The 16,306-nt window shown below is 34.0% G+C and overlaps 1 protein-coding gene across 1 annotated transcript; it reads left to right on the plus strand.

Annotated features, from left to right (window-relative positions):
* Positions 1-211: 211 nt before the first annotated feature.
* Positions 212-10,296, plus strand: LOC126883204 (uncharacterized protein K02A2.6-like). Its single transcript, XM_050648460.1, has 2 exons — positions 212-314; positions 5,730-10,296. Exon 2 carries the CDS (start codon positions 6,106-6,108, stop codon positions 10,129-10,131), a length of 4,026 nt encoding a protein of 1,341 aa, XP_050504417.1. The 5' UTR covers positions 212-314; positions 5,730-6,105; the 3' UTR covers positions 10,132-10,296.
* The last annotated feature ends 6,010 nt before the right edge of the window (positions 10,297-16,306 follow it).

A 16,306-nucleotide genomic window follows, 5' to 3' on the forward strand; every position in this document is an offset into this window, starting at 1 on the left:
ATCTTCCTGTAGTATTGATGGTCTATCGATAACATTTTTTTCAAATCTCCCAGAAAATGTGTTGGAAGTCCTCATCTCACTAATTAATGATTATTTTGAGAAAGGTAAATGTTTAATATATATAGCTGTGTAACAGCGTAGCAAGGGGCTGCGTGCTAGACATGACATGGCTAACTTCAAGCCAGTCAACATGGTTGTCACTGGTATGATTTATGGAGCTTTCGTAACGTTCGGTTGTGTGACAGTTCAGTGTGGAAGTGATAATTCAAAAAAAACGCAGGCGGCAAAAACAAAATAGGAACTACATAATAGAGGTAACTAACAAATTTCCTATCTGTTGAATTCCTAAATTTCCTGTACTTTCTTTGAATAAAATAAATTATACATTATCTAGTTAGGTAAAAAAGAGACAGCTTTGCATTACAGGGTTAATTATGGGGGACTCTACGGGGGGGGCTAACCCCCCCGGTGATGAGGAGATGTTAGATAATATAGAAAACATTGAAAATAATAGTAGTTTAAATAATACACCATTACTTGATAGCAATGCTAATTCAATCACTAATAATAACAATGAAATAAAAAAAGGAAAAAAACATTTCTATTATCAGTACACTGATACCGGTCCCTTTGAGGTATTTATGGAGTCAAAAGGCGATAACGTCGGTAATTATAGTTTTTTGAAATTAGCAAAATACATAAATGACAAAAAAATCGAGAATGTACTTAAACTTAGCAAAAAAGGAAAAAACCGAATTAGCGTTGCTTTCAAGAAATGGGAGGATGCTAATAAATTTGTTTTAAATGACGTGGTCAGAAATGATGGATATGAATTGTTTATTCCGGCAAATAACGTAACATGTAGGGGAGTCGTTAATAATGTAGATACTAGTATATCGGATGCAGATCTAATCAAATTTTCGGGATTGGCTTCGGTCAACATTAAAGTACTAGAAATAAGACGATTTAAACGGAAGTCTAAATATGACACAGAGAAATATATTGATACAGAAACGGTCGCATTTACCTTTTCGGGAAAAGTAATCCCGAAGGAAGTGAATATATATGGGATCCCTTTTAGGGTAAAACCATACATGATACCAGTGGTTCAATGTTATCGGTGTTTTCTTTTTGGACACACAAAAAATCTTTGTAGAGGGGGAGAAAAATGCAAAAACTGCGCGGAAAAAATACATGAAGGGGATTGTTCGATGAAATGTTTACATTGTAATAGCAGCTTTCATATAAGTACCTATGAGGAGTGTCCAGAGTATGTGAGACAGCGGAATATTAAGGCTGTCATGTCTCTGGACAATCTTTCATACTACGAGGCATGCGAGAGATTTCCTTATGTTTCTACTAGAAAATCGCAAGAGAATAATATATTCAGAATGAGCCAGGAGGAATTCCCAACATTACATAAAACTCAAACAAATAATTTAGAGACAATTCCCATCAATATGCGATGGATAGAAAATGTAAAGAGTAACCCTGAACACCTGTTTAGTAGAAAAATTGAGAATAACTCAAACAAAAATAAAAGAAAGGCTAATGAAACAAATAAGACATACAATAAAGAAGTACACAATCAATATTTATTATCTCCAAATGGGAGAAGCGAAGAGAGAGCTCGTGCAGTAAACAATGAGACTCCTGGATGTTCCCGTACAGAGCAACTAGAGAGGGACACAGAAAAAACACTGAATGCGATATTAAAAAAACTAGATTGGAAACATAAGGAACATATAATCAATTACTTGAACCAGCTATTTATACATGAAAGCTCATCGAACCAAAAGTTGCTAGATTTAGATGGATATCAAGAATCCACTTATTATCCAATGGAACATAAAAAGTTTAAGCAGTAACTATAACAGTCTGAAATATTTCATAAGCGAACATAGACCCAAATTAATTCTATTAAATGAAACTTGGCTAAAAAATAATCATCACTTCTATCTAAGAGGATATGAAATACATAGGTTGGATCGAGGGGATGGTTATGGTGGCCTAGCTACTGTGGTTCATAATAGTCTGGATCACAAAATAGTATATAGGTATAATAATAATGTTAGTAAAATTCAAATTTTAGCAACAAAAATAATAGATTGGGACATTACAGTTATTAACATTTATATCCATCCTAGGGCAAAAATAAATTTAAATAGTTGGGTTGGACGCATAAATAAAATCAGGGGAAATAAAATTTTAATGGGGGATATGAATGCACATAATGCACTTTGGGGAAGTCAAGTGTCTGTTAATGTTAATGGAAGAATAATTGCTGAATCCTTAGAGGATTTGGATCTAGTTTGCTGCAATGATGGGAGACCCACGCGGATTACCCTACCTGGACAGAATGCCTCAGCGGTAGACCTAACACTAATTTCCTCGGAAATTGCAAATATATGCCAATGGGATGTGTTAGAGGATTCTGGAGGCAGTGATCATTTTCCAACTTCTTGCAAAATCGCAATTGTAAATGAAAATATAGTAACACAAAAAAGTCATAAAAGAAATACAAAGAATGTCAATTGGGAGAATTATGCTTCAAAAATAGAAGACTTGATGAAGAATGGGTGTGAAGACTATAATTCATTTACACAAATTATGGAAATGGTGAGTGATGAGGAAATACCTCTCTCGAAAACAGAAAAATCTATAAGAAAAAAGAAAAGCCCTCCCTGGTGGGATAAGGAATGCTCTAATTTAATAAAAACAAGAAAAGAAAAAATTAAAAAATATAAGGAAGAAGCAAGCAATGAAAATTATATTGAAATCAAAAAAATATTTGCATACAGTAAAAAAATATTTAAAACAAAAAAAAGAAATAGCTTCAAAAGCTTTTGCAATGGATTGACAAGGGACACTCCTCTATCTGAAATATGGCGAACAGTTAAGCTATTCTCCACATATCAAAATGCTGTAATCCCTGCTAAACTTCCCAACAAAAACATAGCTCAGAACATATTAAATAATTTGGCAATTGACATAACAGATCCTGAGTTCACGGTTACCCTAACTAACGAGGATGTGGAGGACATTTCAAGGCAAGAAATAATAAGTGTCATAAATAAAAAGGATAAGGCTACTGGCTTAGATCTTGTAACATATAGCATGATAAACAGACTTCCCCTAGTGGCGCTAGATGCATTGTCAAAAATATTTAATCAAATAGTTAAAAGAAACACAGGTTTTCCACAAGAATGGAAAAACACCCTTGTCATTCCCTTTTTAAAACCCAATAGAGACCCTTTATGTGAGGATAATTATAGAAACATAGCTCTAGAGTCATGTGTAGGCAAAATTTTGCAAAATATAATTAAATTAAGAATAGAACAAATAACGGAAAAAAAATCGATACTAAGCCCTAAGCAGTTAGGTTTCAGAAGAAACAAAGGGTGCAACGATAACTTAGCTTTAACAATTAATTATATTAGAACTGGATTTAGTAAAAATTTAAATACAATGGGAATTTTTTTGGATATCAGTAGGGCATATGATACAGTCAATATATATTTGCTATATAAATACTTATTAAAGTATGACATCCCAATAACTTATGCAAACTTGATCTTGCAATTTTTGCTCAACAGAAATATCTACGTTAAAGACAAATCAAATAATATATTAGGCCCAATGCAAGCATCCACTGGATTGCCTCAAGGGTCTCCACTCAGTCCAATATTATTCAATCTCTATACTAGATCCCTACATGATTTAATAAACCATGAGATGGAGTGTTTTCAGTATGCAGATGATTTTGTAATTCTGGTGCAAGGATCTGATATATACAAGCTAATTAATTCCTTAAATACCCATATAATAAATTTACAGGAGTGGTTTGAGAAACACAACTTTAAAATTTCAGCACACAAATCAAAAGCAATAATATTTAGAAAAAGAAGTCAGGCTTATAACTTCCCACATTTGATATATCAAAATATGGAAATTCCATGGAAAAATGAAATAAAGTATCTGGGATTTCATTTACAGTGCAATTTGAATATGACAATTCAAATTAACGACATGATAACTAAAGCAAACAAAGGAATAAATGTCATGAGAGCAATTTGTGGTACAAAATGGGGAGCTGACCCGAACATTCTTTTGAGTTTATACAAAGGAATAGTTAGATCTCATTTAGATTACGCAGCCAATCTTTTAAACCCCTGCAGTAAAAGTTTGATGATGAGGTTGGAACAAGTACAGAATGTTGCCTTGAGAATCGTAACGGGTTGTCTACGTTCTACACCCATCTTAATATTGCAAGCAGAATGTTCAGTAACAACGTTACAAGTTAGAAGGGAGATACTAGCACATAAATATATACTCAAACAAATGCCGGAAAAAAACAATATCATAGTAAAGAGTCTAAATAAGCTAAACGAAGCAATAAATGCAAACAATAGATTCTGGAGGAACAAGGTCATACCAGATTACTCACTAGCATATACAAATATACTCAAAAAAACAAAAAACATAATTAGATATAAAATCAATCCTATATATGAGGTAGAAAGAAAAACTCTTCTATACCCCATTACAATTAAAAGTCTAGAATTTGAAAAATATGAAATTGAATCGAACGAAAGGTTCATAGCTAAATATGGTGGAATATATAATAATCATACCCACGTATATACAGATGGATCAATAGACCCACAAACAAATCAATCGGGATTTGGAATTTACATCCCAAGCATCAATTATAAATATTCGTCACGACTCCATAACTACACACAAATCTGCACAACTGAAATAATAGCGGTATACAAAGCCATGTCGGTATGTATTGAAAAGGAAATCATGAAAGCAGTGATCTTTGTAGATTCAAAAAGTGCCTTATCCAAAATATCTAGTCACAAATGGGACCAAATGGATTATGTAACTATAATGACCAAAAAACTACTGGTAGATGCAAATAATATGGGATTTTCAATAGGATTAGAATGGGTACCGGGACATCAGGGGATTAGAGGCAACGAGGTGGCAGATAGCTTGGCCAATATTGGGAGAGAATTAAGAGTACCATATGATGTAAAAAACATCAGCACAGATATCTTTTGTGTTACAAAAAAGAACATCTTGACTCAATTTTACAATAACTGGTATTCCCAAATTAAAGGTAAATATCCGGACTATTGTGGACTGCAGGATAGTTTCCCTATAAAACCTTGGTATAACAAATGTGGATATTTGGGTAGGAACAATATTACTAACCTTAATCGTTTACGAAGTGGACATTGCAAAACTCCTTGTTATCTCCACAAAATAGGCAAAACGGAAACACCGATATGCGAATGCGGTACTATGGGAACATTGGTACACATCATCTTTGAGTGCCCCATAAATAAACATAAAGATATGGATTTGTATCTAGAACTAATAAAAGCTGGAATAGACAGTCCAATATCTTTACAGAGCATTTTATATAAACCCTCGAATAAAGTTATTAAGATAATCAATAAATTTATCAAATTTTTTCAAGTAGATCTATAGAATTTTCAAAAAATAATAATAATAACAATAACAATAAATAAATACTTCAGAAAATACAGGGAATCTCCTAAAATGTCAAAAATTATATTTGTATCCTTAAAATCCTTAATCCTAACCGAAGGTAGCCAGCCCTAAACCTATGTGAAAATGTTTGGAAGCTACCCCCAAACGAGAAAAGTCTTAAGTTAACCTTAAATGTTGTAACACTTTTCCCCCTCTATCTACAGAAAAACAAGAAGAAGGACAAGGAACACATAGGACCAAAAAAAAAAATAGATCTGAAGTTGACAGGACACCTGGTTGTGCATTGCCTTGAGCAAGACGCGCATAACCAATAACATGTACTGGGTAAATGATTAAAAAAAATCGAAACCCAAAAAAAAGGAAGAAGAAGAAGAACTGGTATGATTTATTGTATGTAAGATGTTTAGTAAGTTTTATAAAAATATATAAGTTTACTCAGTACTATGATTGTTTGACTTATAACCCATTAAATAAAGTAGTTTAAACATGGCGCAGTCAAACAGCTAGTTGGGTTACAGTTTACAGTCGAAAAGCTAAATTTATAGCAACTTGTACACGAGGTACCATACATAACCTACAATGGCAGTGATGGGAATAAATGTAAAATTACCACCAGATTTTGACCTGCAGGATCAAAATGCTGCAAGCGAATGGAAGTTCTGGAAGACTAGTTTCGAAGATTATTTACTAGCAACGGGACAAGACCAGTCAGCAGATAAAATGAAAATGTCAATTTTAAGAAATATAATTGGGGCTGAGTCTGCCAAAATTATGTCCACATTCGAGATCCCAGAAGCCGAAAATAACAAGTATGACTTGATGATATCACTAATCGATAAGTATGTTAATCCAAGGATGAATGAATCATTTGAAAGATACAATTTTATCATGAGGGTCCAGAAAGAAGGAGAGTCGTTTGAGCAGTTTCTTACTAGTTGTAGACATTTGATTCGAACATGTAATTATAATGAAATTGATCCAGAACAAACAGCCGAAGATAAAGCTCTGAGAGACAAAATATTAATGAACATCAGAGATCCAGTTACTAGAGAAGCTCTATTGAGAGTGGACAAACTTACCCTACAAAAAGCCATCGAATTTTGTAGAACTAGTGAACAAAGTAAGAACCAAAATTTGAAATTTCATACCGAAAGAAAAGATGTAGACATAGGAGAAGTTCGTAAAGATAGGTACCAGGGCCATAGAAATTATAATAACTCTAGAAGTAAAGCGAATACCAATGAAAAATTCAAGTGTAAAAGATGTCAATCAACTCATGGGGCCAGAGAATGTCCAGCGTATGGAAAGAAATGTAAGAAATGTGGGCTTTTAAACCATTTTGCAAAGTCGTGTAGAGTGAAGAATATTGATGTCATAGATGAAGATAGCAGTGATGGATCAGCTGATAGTTTTGTAGGAAATGTCAATAAAGTATACCAAAATGTAAGTAGTCAAAATATTTGGGATGAAATTATAGAAATTGAAAACAAGAGAATTAAAGTAAAACTTGACACAGGTGCAGATGTAAGTATAATTCCATTAAAAATTTTTAAGAAAATTGATAAACAATTTAAAATTAGGGATAATCATTATGTACTGAAAGGGTTTGAGGGTACTCAGGCTAAAACAATGGGTGTCGTAAATTTATTTTGTAAACATAAAAATAAGTATGTTTACGAGGATTTTACAATTATTAATGGGGCAACTCGAGTTCTTTTAAGTGGTAAATTATGTATTGATTTGGGGTTAGTTAAACGAATCAACAATATTGAGAGTTGTGGTACTTTAGAATTAGCAGAAAGGGATAAATTTATAAACCTTAACCCTGAAGTTTTTAGAGGTCATGGTAAATTTTGTGGTAAACATAGGATCACTACAGTAGACAAATTTGAGCCAGTAAGTTACCCACCTGTAAATGTACCTGTCGCAATTAGAGATAATTTAAAAAATGAATTAGATAGGTTGACAAAAAGAGGGGCAATTGTCAAAGTTAACGAAATTGACCCCAGGGCAAGCATAAACCGCATTGTTATTGTGGAAAAGCAAAATGGTAAGTTACGTTTATGCTTAGACCCATTAGATCTAAACAAACAAATAGTCCGCAAACCAAGAGTAGTACATAAATTGGAAGATGTTTGTGCACAAATGATAGGTAAAAAGATATTTTCTGTATTTGATCTCTCTGAAGGGTATCATCATTTAGAACTTGACGAGACATCATCATGGAAATGCTGTTTTGCAACTTCTTATGGAATTTTCAGATATAAAGTATTGCCATATGGATTATCAAATTCCCAAGATCTGTTTCAAGAAGTAGTAGAAGATAAATTTAAAGGTATAGAGAATTTATTGATTTGTCATGATGATATGATTGTTATGGGAACAACAAAAGAAGAACATGATACAACTGTTAAAAAAGTGTTAGAAAGGGCTAAAGAAGTAGGAGCAAAGTTTAATGGGGACAAATTTCAATATTGTCAAGAAGAGGTCAGATTTATGGGTCAAGTTTTTTCACATAAAGGGATGCAAATAGATCCTGACAGAGTGGAATCACTTTGTAAACTTGAAAAACCAAATAGTAAAGTAGAATTACAAAGAATTTTGGGCGCATTTAATTACGTTAGACGGTACATTCCGAACATGGCTGAACATATTCAACCTCTTTGTCAATTACTTAAAAATAATGTAGAATGGGTGTGGCTCCCGTCACATCAAAAGTGTTTTGATAATTTAAAGAACATAATTTGTAAATCACCAGCGTTAGTCCCTTATGATCCTAATCAAAAAATTATTTTACAATGTGATGCATCTAAAAATGGTTTAGGTGTTTGTATGTTCCAGAAATATGATTCTATTTTAAAATTAGTAGCTTGTGCATCACGAAATATGAATGATAGTGAAATAAATTATAGTCAGACTGAGAAGGAACTATTGGCAATTTATTATGCTACTCAAAAATTTCACAATTTTATTTATAATTTTGATGTTGACGTTCAATCAGATCACAAACCTATAATCTCCATTATGAAGAAGCCAATTTCCAAAATTGGATCAGTTAGACTCCAACGTTTAAGGCTTAAACTTCTCAAGTACAGATTAAATGTATATTTTGTTCCTGGGAAAGACATACATTTTGCTGATATGCTATCTAGGTCCAGTTTAAATATAGAGACACATGACCCAGAAATGTTTGAAATGGTCCACTCAGTGAGTAAACATTTACCTATGAGCCAGGAAAAGCAATCTGAGTTAAGACTAGCTACTAGCCAGGATGAGGCATTAGCAGTAATTTTTGATTTTTATTATAATGGGTGGCCAAAAGAAAAAAATGTTCCTCAAGTGTGTAAAAAGTACTATGGTATAAGAGATTCACTGTATTTTGAAGCTGGCATCGCATTTATTGATGACAAAATAATTATTCCGAAAAAACTTAGGCTTGACATGATAAAATTGCTTCACAAAGGCCATATAGGAGTCAGTAAAACTATAAACAAAGCCAGGAGTATATATTATTGGCCAGGACTTAATGATGATGTGACAAACTATATAAAAAAATGCAGGATATGTGAGAAATACAGACCAAATAATTTTAAAGAACCAATGATGCCTCATGACATTCCCAGACTAAGATTCAATAAAGTTGGTACAGACATTTTAGAGTATGGTTCAAAAGCATATTTAGTAATTGTAGACTATTTTTCGCATTGGTTGGACATTTCAATATTAAAAGATAAAACCTCCAGTTCAGTAATCAACTCATTTCAAGATACTTTTAGTAGATTTGGATATCCAGAAATTTTAATTGCAGATAATCTACCATTTACTTCGGTAAAATGTAAAAATTATTATAGAGAAAAAGACATTACAATTATGACATGCACTCCACATTACCACCAGAGTAATGGACTTGCAGAAAAAGCAGTCAATATAAGCAAACAAATTTTAAGAAAGAGTAATGAGGAAAATGTTGATTTTAGAGATTTGGTGATGGAATATAATAATACCTGCATAATAAATCTTGATGCATCTCCAGCTCAAATTTTACAGAGCAGGATCCTGAGAGGACAATTACCAACTACAGCTAATAAATTAGAACCTACAATCCAGAAACAAGTATATAAGAATTTATGCAAAGAAAAAGAGAAATTACAAGTACGTTATGATAAGACAGCACGAAGAAAACCAGTAGAGTTTAGAAAGGGAGATAGGGTAGTAATAAGAAGTTCAAAAGATAATTATTGGCGTAAAGCAATTGTGTTAGAAAAGGCCAATGAACCTAGATCATATTGGGTGAAAAAAGAAGATAACAATAAAATTATTAGACGGAATTCACACCAAATGAAACATTCCTACACCACAACACTTGAAAAAGAACTCATTTTAGAACCCGAGTTGTACCCTGATATTCAGTCACAAAGTGTTCATAAAGATACCACTCACATTAACGTAAATGATAGTGTTAATAAAACCATTAGTTGCCCAAGCCCAAATGTAAAATCAGTACCTACATTGAGTCATAAAGTCAACCCAAATATTGAGACTTCTAACAGTTATAAGACGAGAGTTGGTCGTAATATAAAGACCCCTTATAGATATCGATCTTAGGGGGAAGGTGTTTAATATATATAGCTGTGTAACAGCGTAGCAAGGGGCTGCGTGCTAGACATGACATGGCTAACTTCAAGCCAGTCAACATGGTTGTCACTGGTATGATTTATTGTATGTAAGATGTTTAGTAAGTTTTATAAAAATATATAAGTTTACTCAGTACTATGATTGTTTGACTTATAACCCATTAAATAAAGTAGTTTAAACAGTAAATTTCCAAGAGTGCCTAAAGACAGCCATCATTATTCCTCTTCATAAGGGTGGTGAAAGATCTAATACCTGCAATTATAGACCTATTGCACTACTACCGGTACTTTCCAAATTATTGAGAAATCATCTTTTATTAGTATTGGTAGCATATGCGATTGCTGACGAACCTCTGCCGTAATCTTTTTGTAATACTTCATTATAAGATGTTCCACAACATTGGACCTAATACAGATCCCTGCGGTACTCCAGACAACAGTTTTGTTTTTTCTTTACTTGCCACTTTAATATATCTGTCAGTGAGGTAGTTTTTGACTATATTTATTAAATTATGTGACACTCCAGCGGATTCCAGTTTCCTTATGATGTATGCCCAGTTAGCCGATCATAACAAGGATTGTCCATTTATTTCTCGTTCTTTTGACTGTGTTCACCGCGTCTATAGCTGATCTAGTTTTCCTAAAATCGGATTGCTGGTCAGAAATGGTTCTTGTGTTTAATAGTTCGTCTTCTCTGGTGAGATTTTCATAAAATTTTCCAATACAATATAATAAACATATAGGCCTATACCTATGAACTAGCTCCGTCCGGTGGTTTTTCAGCTTTTAAGTTTCAGGCTAAATTTGCAGTCTACAATTGTTCTGAGAATTCTTGATTGTGTAAGCTCATTCAGTACCTTTCTGGTGACTTTAAGCTTTTCCTGTACTCAGTGGCGGCTCGTGGCTTTTAAGACATCTAATTAAAAGGCTTCAATTTCATAGGAGATTTTTGGTTTTTGTTTTTTTTTTTGTTTTTTTCTATAAATTTAGAAGCTAAACCTGTTTATAAATTAAGTCTATTTAGTATATATTGTTTCGAAGTAGCAAAATGGGTTATAACGTCATTGTAAAATTTATTATTGCTTTGGAGAGATTTTAAAAGTTTTTTCTATTGACATTTGAAATTTGAGACAAGTTTGACATTTTCTCTTGTTTCATGGTGTTTCGACAATACGTTTTGATTCTTTTGAGACAAGAGAAATCCAGTTCATTTGAGGCAGAATTTGCCCACATTTGAGCACAATAATTTACTAAGTTCGGGAACAGTTTGTTGTACCTAATGAATTTCAGTATATAAAAGTATACATATTTTGTAACTTATCCCACCTTCCGAAAATATTTGGATCAGCATATAAACCTGTTAATCCATTTTCTTATTTTATTTGATTAAAGAATGATGGATAATTTTTAATGAACTTGTCTAATAGATATTGTGAAAATTTTTTGGAGTAACTTTTAAATTTTGAATCATCAAAGAGGTCAACGACTTATAACAGTGAGTGAATAATAGTTTTGCCTGGTGCAATAGTTTTAACTTTTGCCTGGAGACCATACAATTCGCCGAAAATCAAGGCAGCGCCGTCATAAATTTGTCTTACCACTTTATTTTTGATATCAAAAAATTTTAATATGTTCTTTAAAACACCAAAAATATATTCTGTCTTATGGCTTCTACTCACGTCTGAAAACCTAAAAACCTCTCATAAATATTAGACGCACCTAACGCGTATCGAAGAACAATTGATACTTGTGAATGACATGTTACCTCTATCAGTAGTTTTGTCTACTTCTACCGAAAAGCATCAAAATGTAACTACTAATTGATTCTTTCATTCTGTGCTGTTTTAGGTACGCCGCTAAATGTCTTCTAGTCAGAAAGTAAATTAGAAAATTTGTTAAACAATTTTATTTGTTCTCTATAATTAACTTGATGTAACGAATCCTCCGATTCATCCTGTCCCCTAAATCAGGGGTCACCAATTAGTTTCCCTGAGGGTCCGTTTCGAAAACCTATGACACTTCCGGGGTCCGGATTTATGCTGCCCGTGTCTGACTGTTCGGATTCGGTTTCTTTGTGAATTCTTGTTAAAAAATATCCCCTATAAACAAATCAGAAGGGTGCCGGGCGAAATTTTTGGACAGAAATTGTTTAATATTTTTTTAACAAATTCAAAACATCACCTTTTTTTGCCCGCGAAAATATGTTTTTAGCATTTTTGGGTCATCTTAAATAAAAAAGATCTGTCATTTTATTAAAACTTAAGAGTTTTCAAGCATCGCAAACGCATATTTTCGCATTTTTCAGATTTTAAATCGCTTATAACTCGAAAACTATCGCCTATAACTAATCGCTTATAACTTTTCAGAAATATGACAAGAGACCTTTATTGTTTATAATTACCCAAGAAGCCTAAAAATACATTTTTCGAGGCAAAAAAGTAATTTTGAATTTGCTTAAAAAATTGTTTCACCCGGCACCCTTCTGATTTGTTTAAGGGGACATTTTTGAACAGGAATCCGCAAATATGTCGAGTCATGGACTAATATGGAAAAGAAAACTTTTCTTGAAAACTATTTTTTGGTTACTGTATACTTTTCTGTAAGTTTTCCTGGTACAATAAAAATAAAATATAAATTCATTGTGTATTGTTTTGATGTTATTATCAGTAGGTATATTTTGAAAACAGCAGTATTGTAAATTGTTACTGATTATTTCATTCATAGGAGATTCTCACCAATAGAACGCTACAGAAATCTAAATTAAACTGATAATTTTTGATAATTTCCCGTCGTCAAGTATATTACGTCAGATGCCCTTCGTTGCTATGAAAAAATACATTCAGTGACATTAATGACAATCAATGTTTTAAAAATTATAAAAGTGATGACTTTCAACCGTAAAATATTTATAACAACTGTGTGTTTAATTGTACTAATTTGTACTTACATAAATAAATTACAATAAAATTTTGCTTTTGAACAGTTTTATTCATGAAATAATCGCAACAAATTGCACTCGATCTCTAAAATTAATATAGAATTTTAGAGCTCTTGTGCAATTACTACTGAGAATATTTTAAAAATTAGGAATTTATATTTTGAATGCTATTGTTTTTAGACATCTTCAATTTTGTAGAAAGTAAACTGAGGAATTTAAAATAAATAATCATAGTACAAAATGCTAATTAACATGTTATCTTTTCTATATTAATTTCAATGCAAGGTATTTGTTGCAAACTTATTAAATCTGAAAATTATTTTAATTAAATGCACATCTGAAAAGTACTCCTGCTTAACATATAGTAGAGAGGAAATGAATATAAAAAATGCACATGACAATTTTATGTTACAGCTTACTTAATTCCAAAATTAATGATTACTAAGTATAACAATAAGGGGGAAACTCTTTACAAAATTAAATTATCAGAGAGAAAAATACCATTTTTTTATGTACAACCTGTCGGAAGTTTGGAGTGAGTTTAGTGCAACTGAGTCTCATTAGGAAGTTGAGATATTCATCTGTTAAGTGAGATCTCTATCGATGTTTAATAAAGTTCATTCTTGATAAAGCGGCTTCGCACACTTACAAATATGTTGAGTCAAAAATAGTACACAATTTCATGGCCAAACATTTTCAAAATAGACATACACTAGGTATATTCTGAATTTATTGACGGTCCGCACAAAACTAGCTCACTAGCTCATGGTGAACTCGTCAGGTGTATTGTCTATATTTTTGTGGTTAGGAATTGACATTTGGGATTATTAGGAAAAAGGATACTCGCAATATCCTTTCTTTTTTCTACACAAAGGATATATGGGGCCTCCGACGTCAGTGTCTTAGTGGCGACTTTGTAGGCTTCACCCCCATATACCGTTGTTCAACACATCACACAGGTTCTGCCAGCATGTGTGTTTCTTCTTCTTAAAGTGTCTATCCGTTCCGGAAGGTGGCGATCATCATGGCTATCTTGACTTTATTTACCGCAGCGCGGAACAGTTTAGTGGTAGTCGTGTTATACCACTTTTCTCTTCCCGGTCCTCTTTTACCATTTACCTTTCCTTCGAGAATCAGTTGGAGAAGGCCTTAACGTTCTTGATTTCTCATTATATGTCCTAGATATTCTAATTTTTTTGTTTTGATGGTTATGCGAATTTCACACTCTTTCCCCATTCTACGCAGGACTTCCACATTAGTAATTCGTTCAACCCAGGATATACATACGTAAGATGCGCCTGACACCACATTTCGAAATCTTCGAGCCGATTCATAGATGCAACACTTAGTGTCCACGCTTCCATTCCGTATTAACGTAACAGACGGTATTGTAGCGGTTATTAGTGTAATTACTTCTAATTACAATAAAACTAGCGGTTCGTATTTATATACGACTTTATTTATATTTATACAAGTTTACTTTACAAACTTTAGCTTAAGACTAACTCTATTTACAAATATGTCCTATTTATATATGCGATACAGATATTCCAGAAATATCTATATATCTCCAGCTATGTCCATGTGACCGCTTGCACGTCATCGGCGCTGCATCGGCGTATCTCGAAACATCGATAGTGTTCTGTCTGTGAGGAGACGGGAGCTGGTATACGAGGGTAGGTCAATAATTATTTTGTTACACTGCTCCCCTCTTAAGATCTGAGCGTCCCGATCAGCAACTCTAGATGGCCCAGGATGGCGGAATCTACAGGATCCCCCAGCTCTGCATACACCCCTAGAAAAGAAGTAACAGTCTACTGTCTTTGAAGGGTATGACATCTTCGGGTTCATGCAACACACAGTAATCCGTACGCCAGTTTCTCTGAAGATCACTTCCAGCATGCTTCTCACAATCTTCCAATCCAGATTTTCTACTGCATGGCCAATTTTTGGTAAAGCCAAATCTTTGATGTCATAATTACAGACCATTTTCTTCAAATTAGTTAGAGCACGCCATATGTTCTCGTAGCTTGGCGTGTCCGTATAAGACTTCCTGGTCACTATATACAGCAAAGATCGAGGACCATCTTCCAATCGCAATACTCTTCCAATTTTAGGTTGTTGATTCCTTAACTCGTCCAGGCGGCCGAACTTTCTATTGAATACGGACGAGATTCCTTTAGTCATCTCGAGGTCTTGTGCAACACAGTGGGCTAGAGAGACGTTTTCTGGAACACCAAACAGATCTTGCTGAACTTCTGTGGTCACGCCGAATCTAGCACTCTTTCTTTCTGCGTAATTTGACATAAATTCCTTAAAACTTGGCTGTGGTGCATCTTTCATCTCCTGTTGGAGGACTCGGGCTTCCTCTGTTTCATTTGAGCCAGCATATGGTGCAAGACGATTTATGTGAATAACTTTTGGTTTACCGTTTGGTAACTTCTTAATTCTGTATATTACGTCATTTATTTTCTTCTTAACTTCATACGGACCTTCCCATTGTCTTTGCAGTTTAGGACACAGGCCTCGACGACGTTGTGGATTATAAAGCCAGACAAGATCACCTACTTCGAAGCTTTCATTCTTGCATCGAGAATCATATTGATCTTTCATTCTGTCACTGGCTATCTGGATGTGTTGTCGGGCAAGTTCATGAATGTTGTTCATTCGTAATTTCAGGCGGTCAACGTAGTCTTCGCCTGCAACATGTTCCTCGGAAGGTCCGCAGCCAAACTCTAGGTCGCAGGGCAACCGAACTTCACGACCCAACATCAGGCAGGTTGGTGTTTGACCTGTAGTTTCATTTACGGCCGAGCGGTAGGCCATCAGGAATAAATGAATGTGTTGGTCCCAATCTCGCTGATGTTCAGATACAACTTTGGACAAGTGTTTACCCATCGTTCGGTTCATCCTCTCGACCATCCCATCTGATTGAGGATGCAGGGGTGTTGTTCTGGTCTTATTGACACCAATCAATTTACAAACGTTTTGGAAAAGAGCTGACTCAAAGTTTCGCCCTTGGTCGGAGTGGATCTCCAAGGGAACACCAAATCGGCTGAAGAATTCTTTAACAAGTACCTCTGCAACGGTAGCAGCTTCTTGATTTGGTAATGCATAGGCCTCGGTCCATTTCGTAAAATAATCCATGGCTACCAGGATGTATTTATTTCCAGCATCAGTTTCTGGAAATGGACCTGCAATGTCGATT

This window comes from Diabrotica virgifera, chromosome 4 (genome assembly GCF_917563875.1).
Source record: "Diabrotica virgifera virgifera chromosome 4, PGI_DIABVI_V3a".
NCBI lineage: Eukaryota > Metazoa > Arthropoda > Insecta > Coleoptera > Chrysomelidae > Diabrotica > Diabrotica virgifera.

Excerpts from the sequence above, each read along its gene's own strand:
- LOC126883204 (XM_050648460.1), top strand. The coding sequence starts at position 6,106 with ATGGCAGTGATGGGAATAAATGTAAAATTACCACCAGATTTTGACCTG.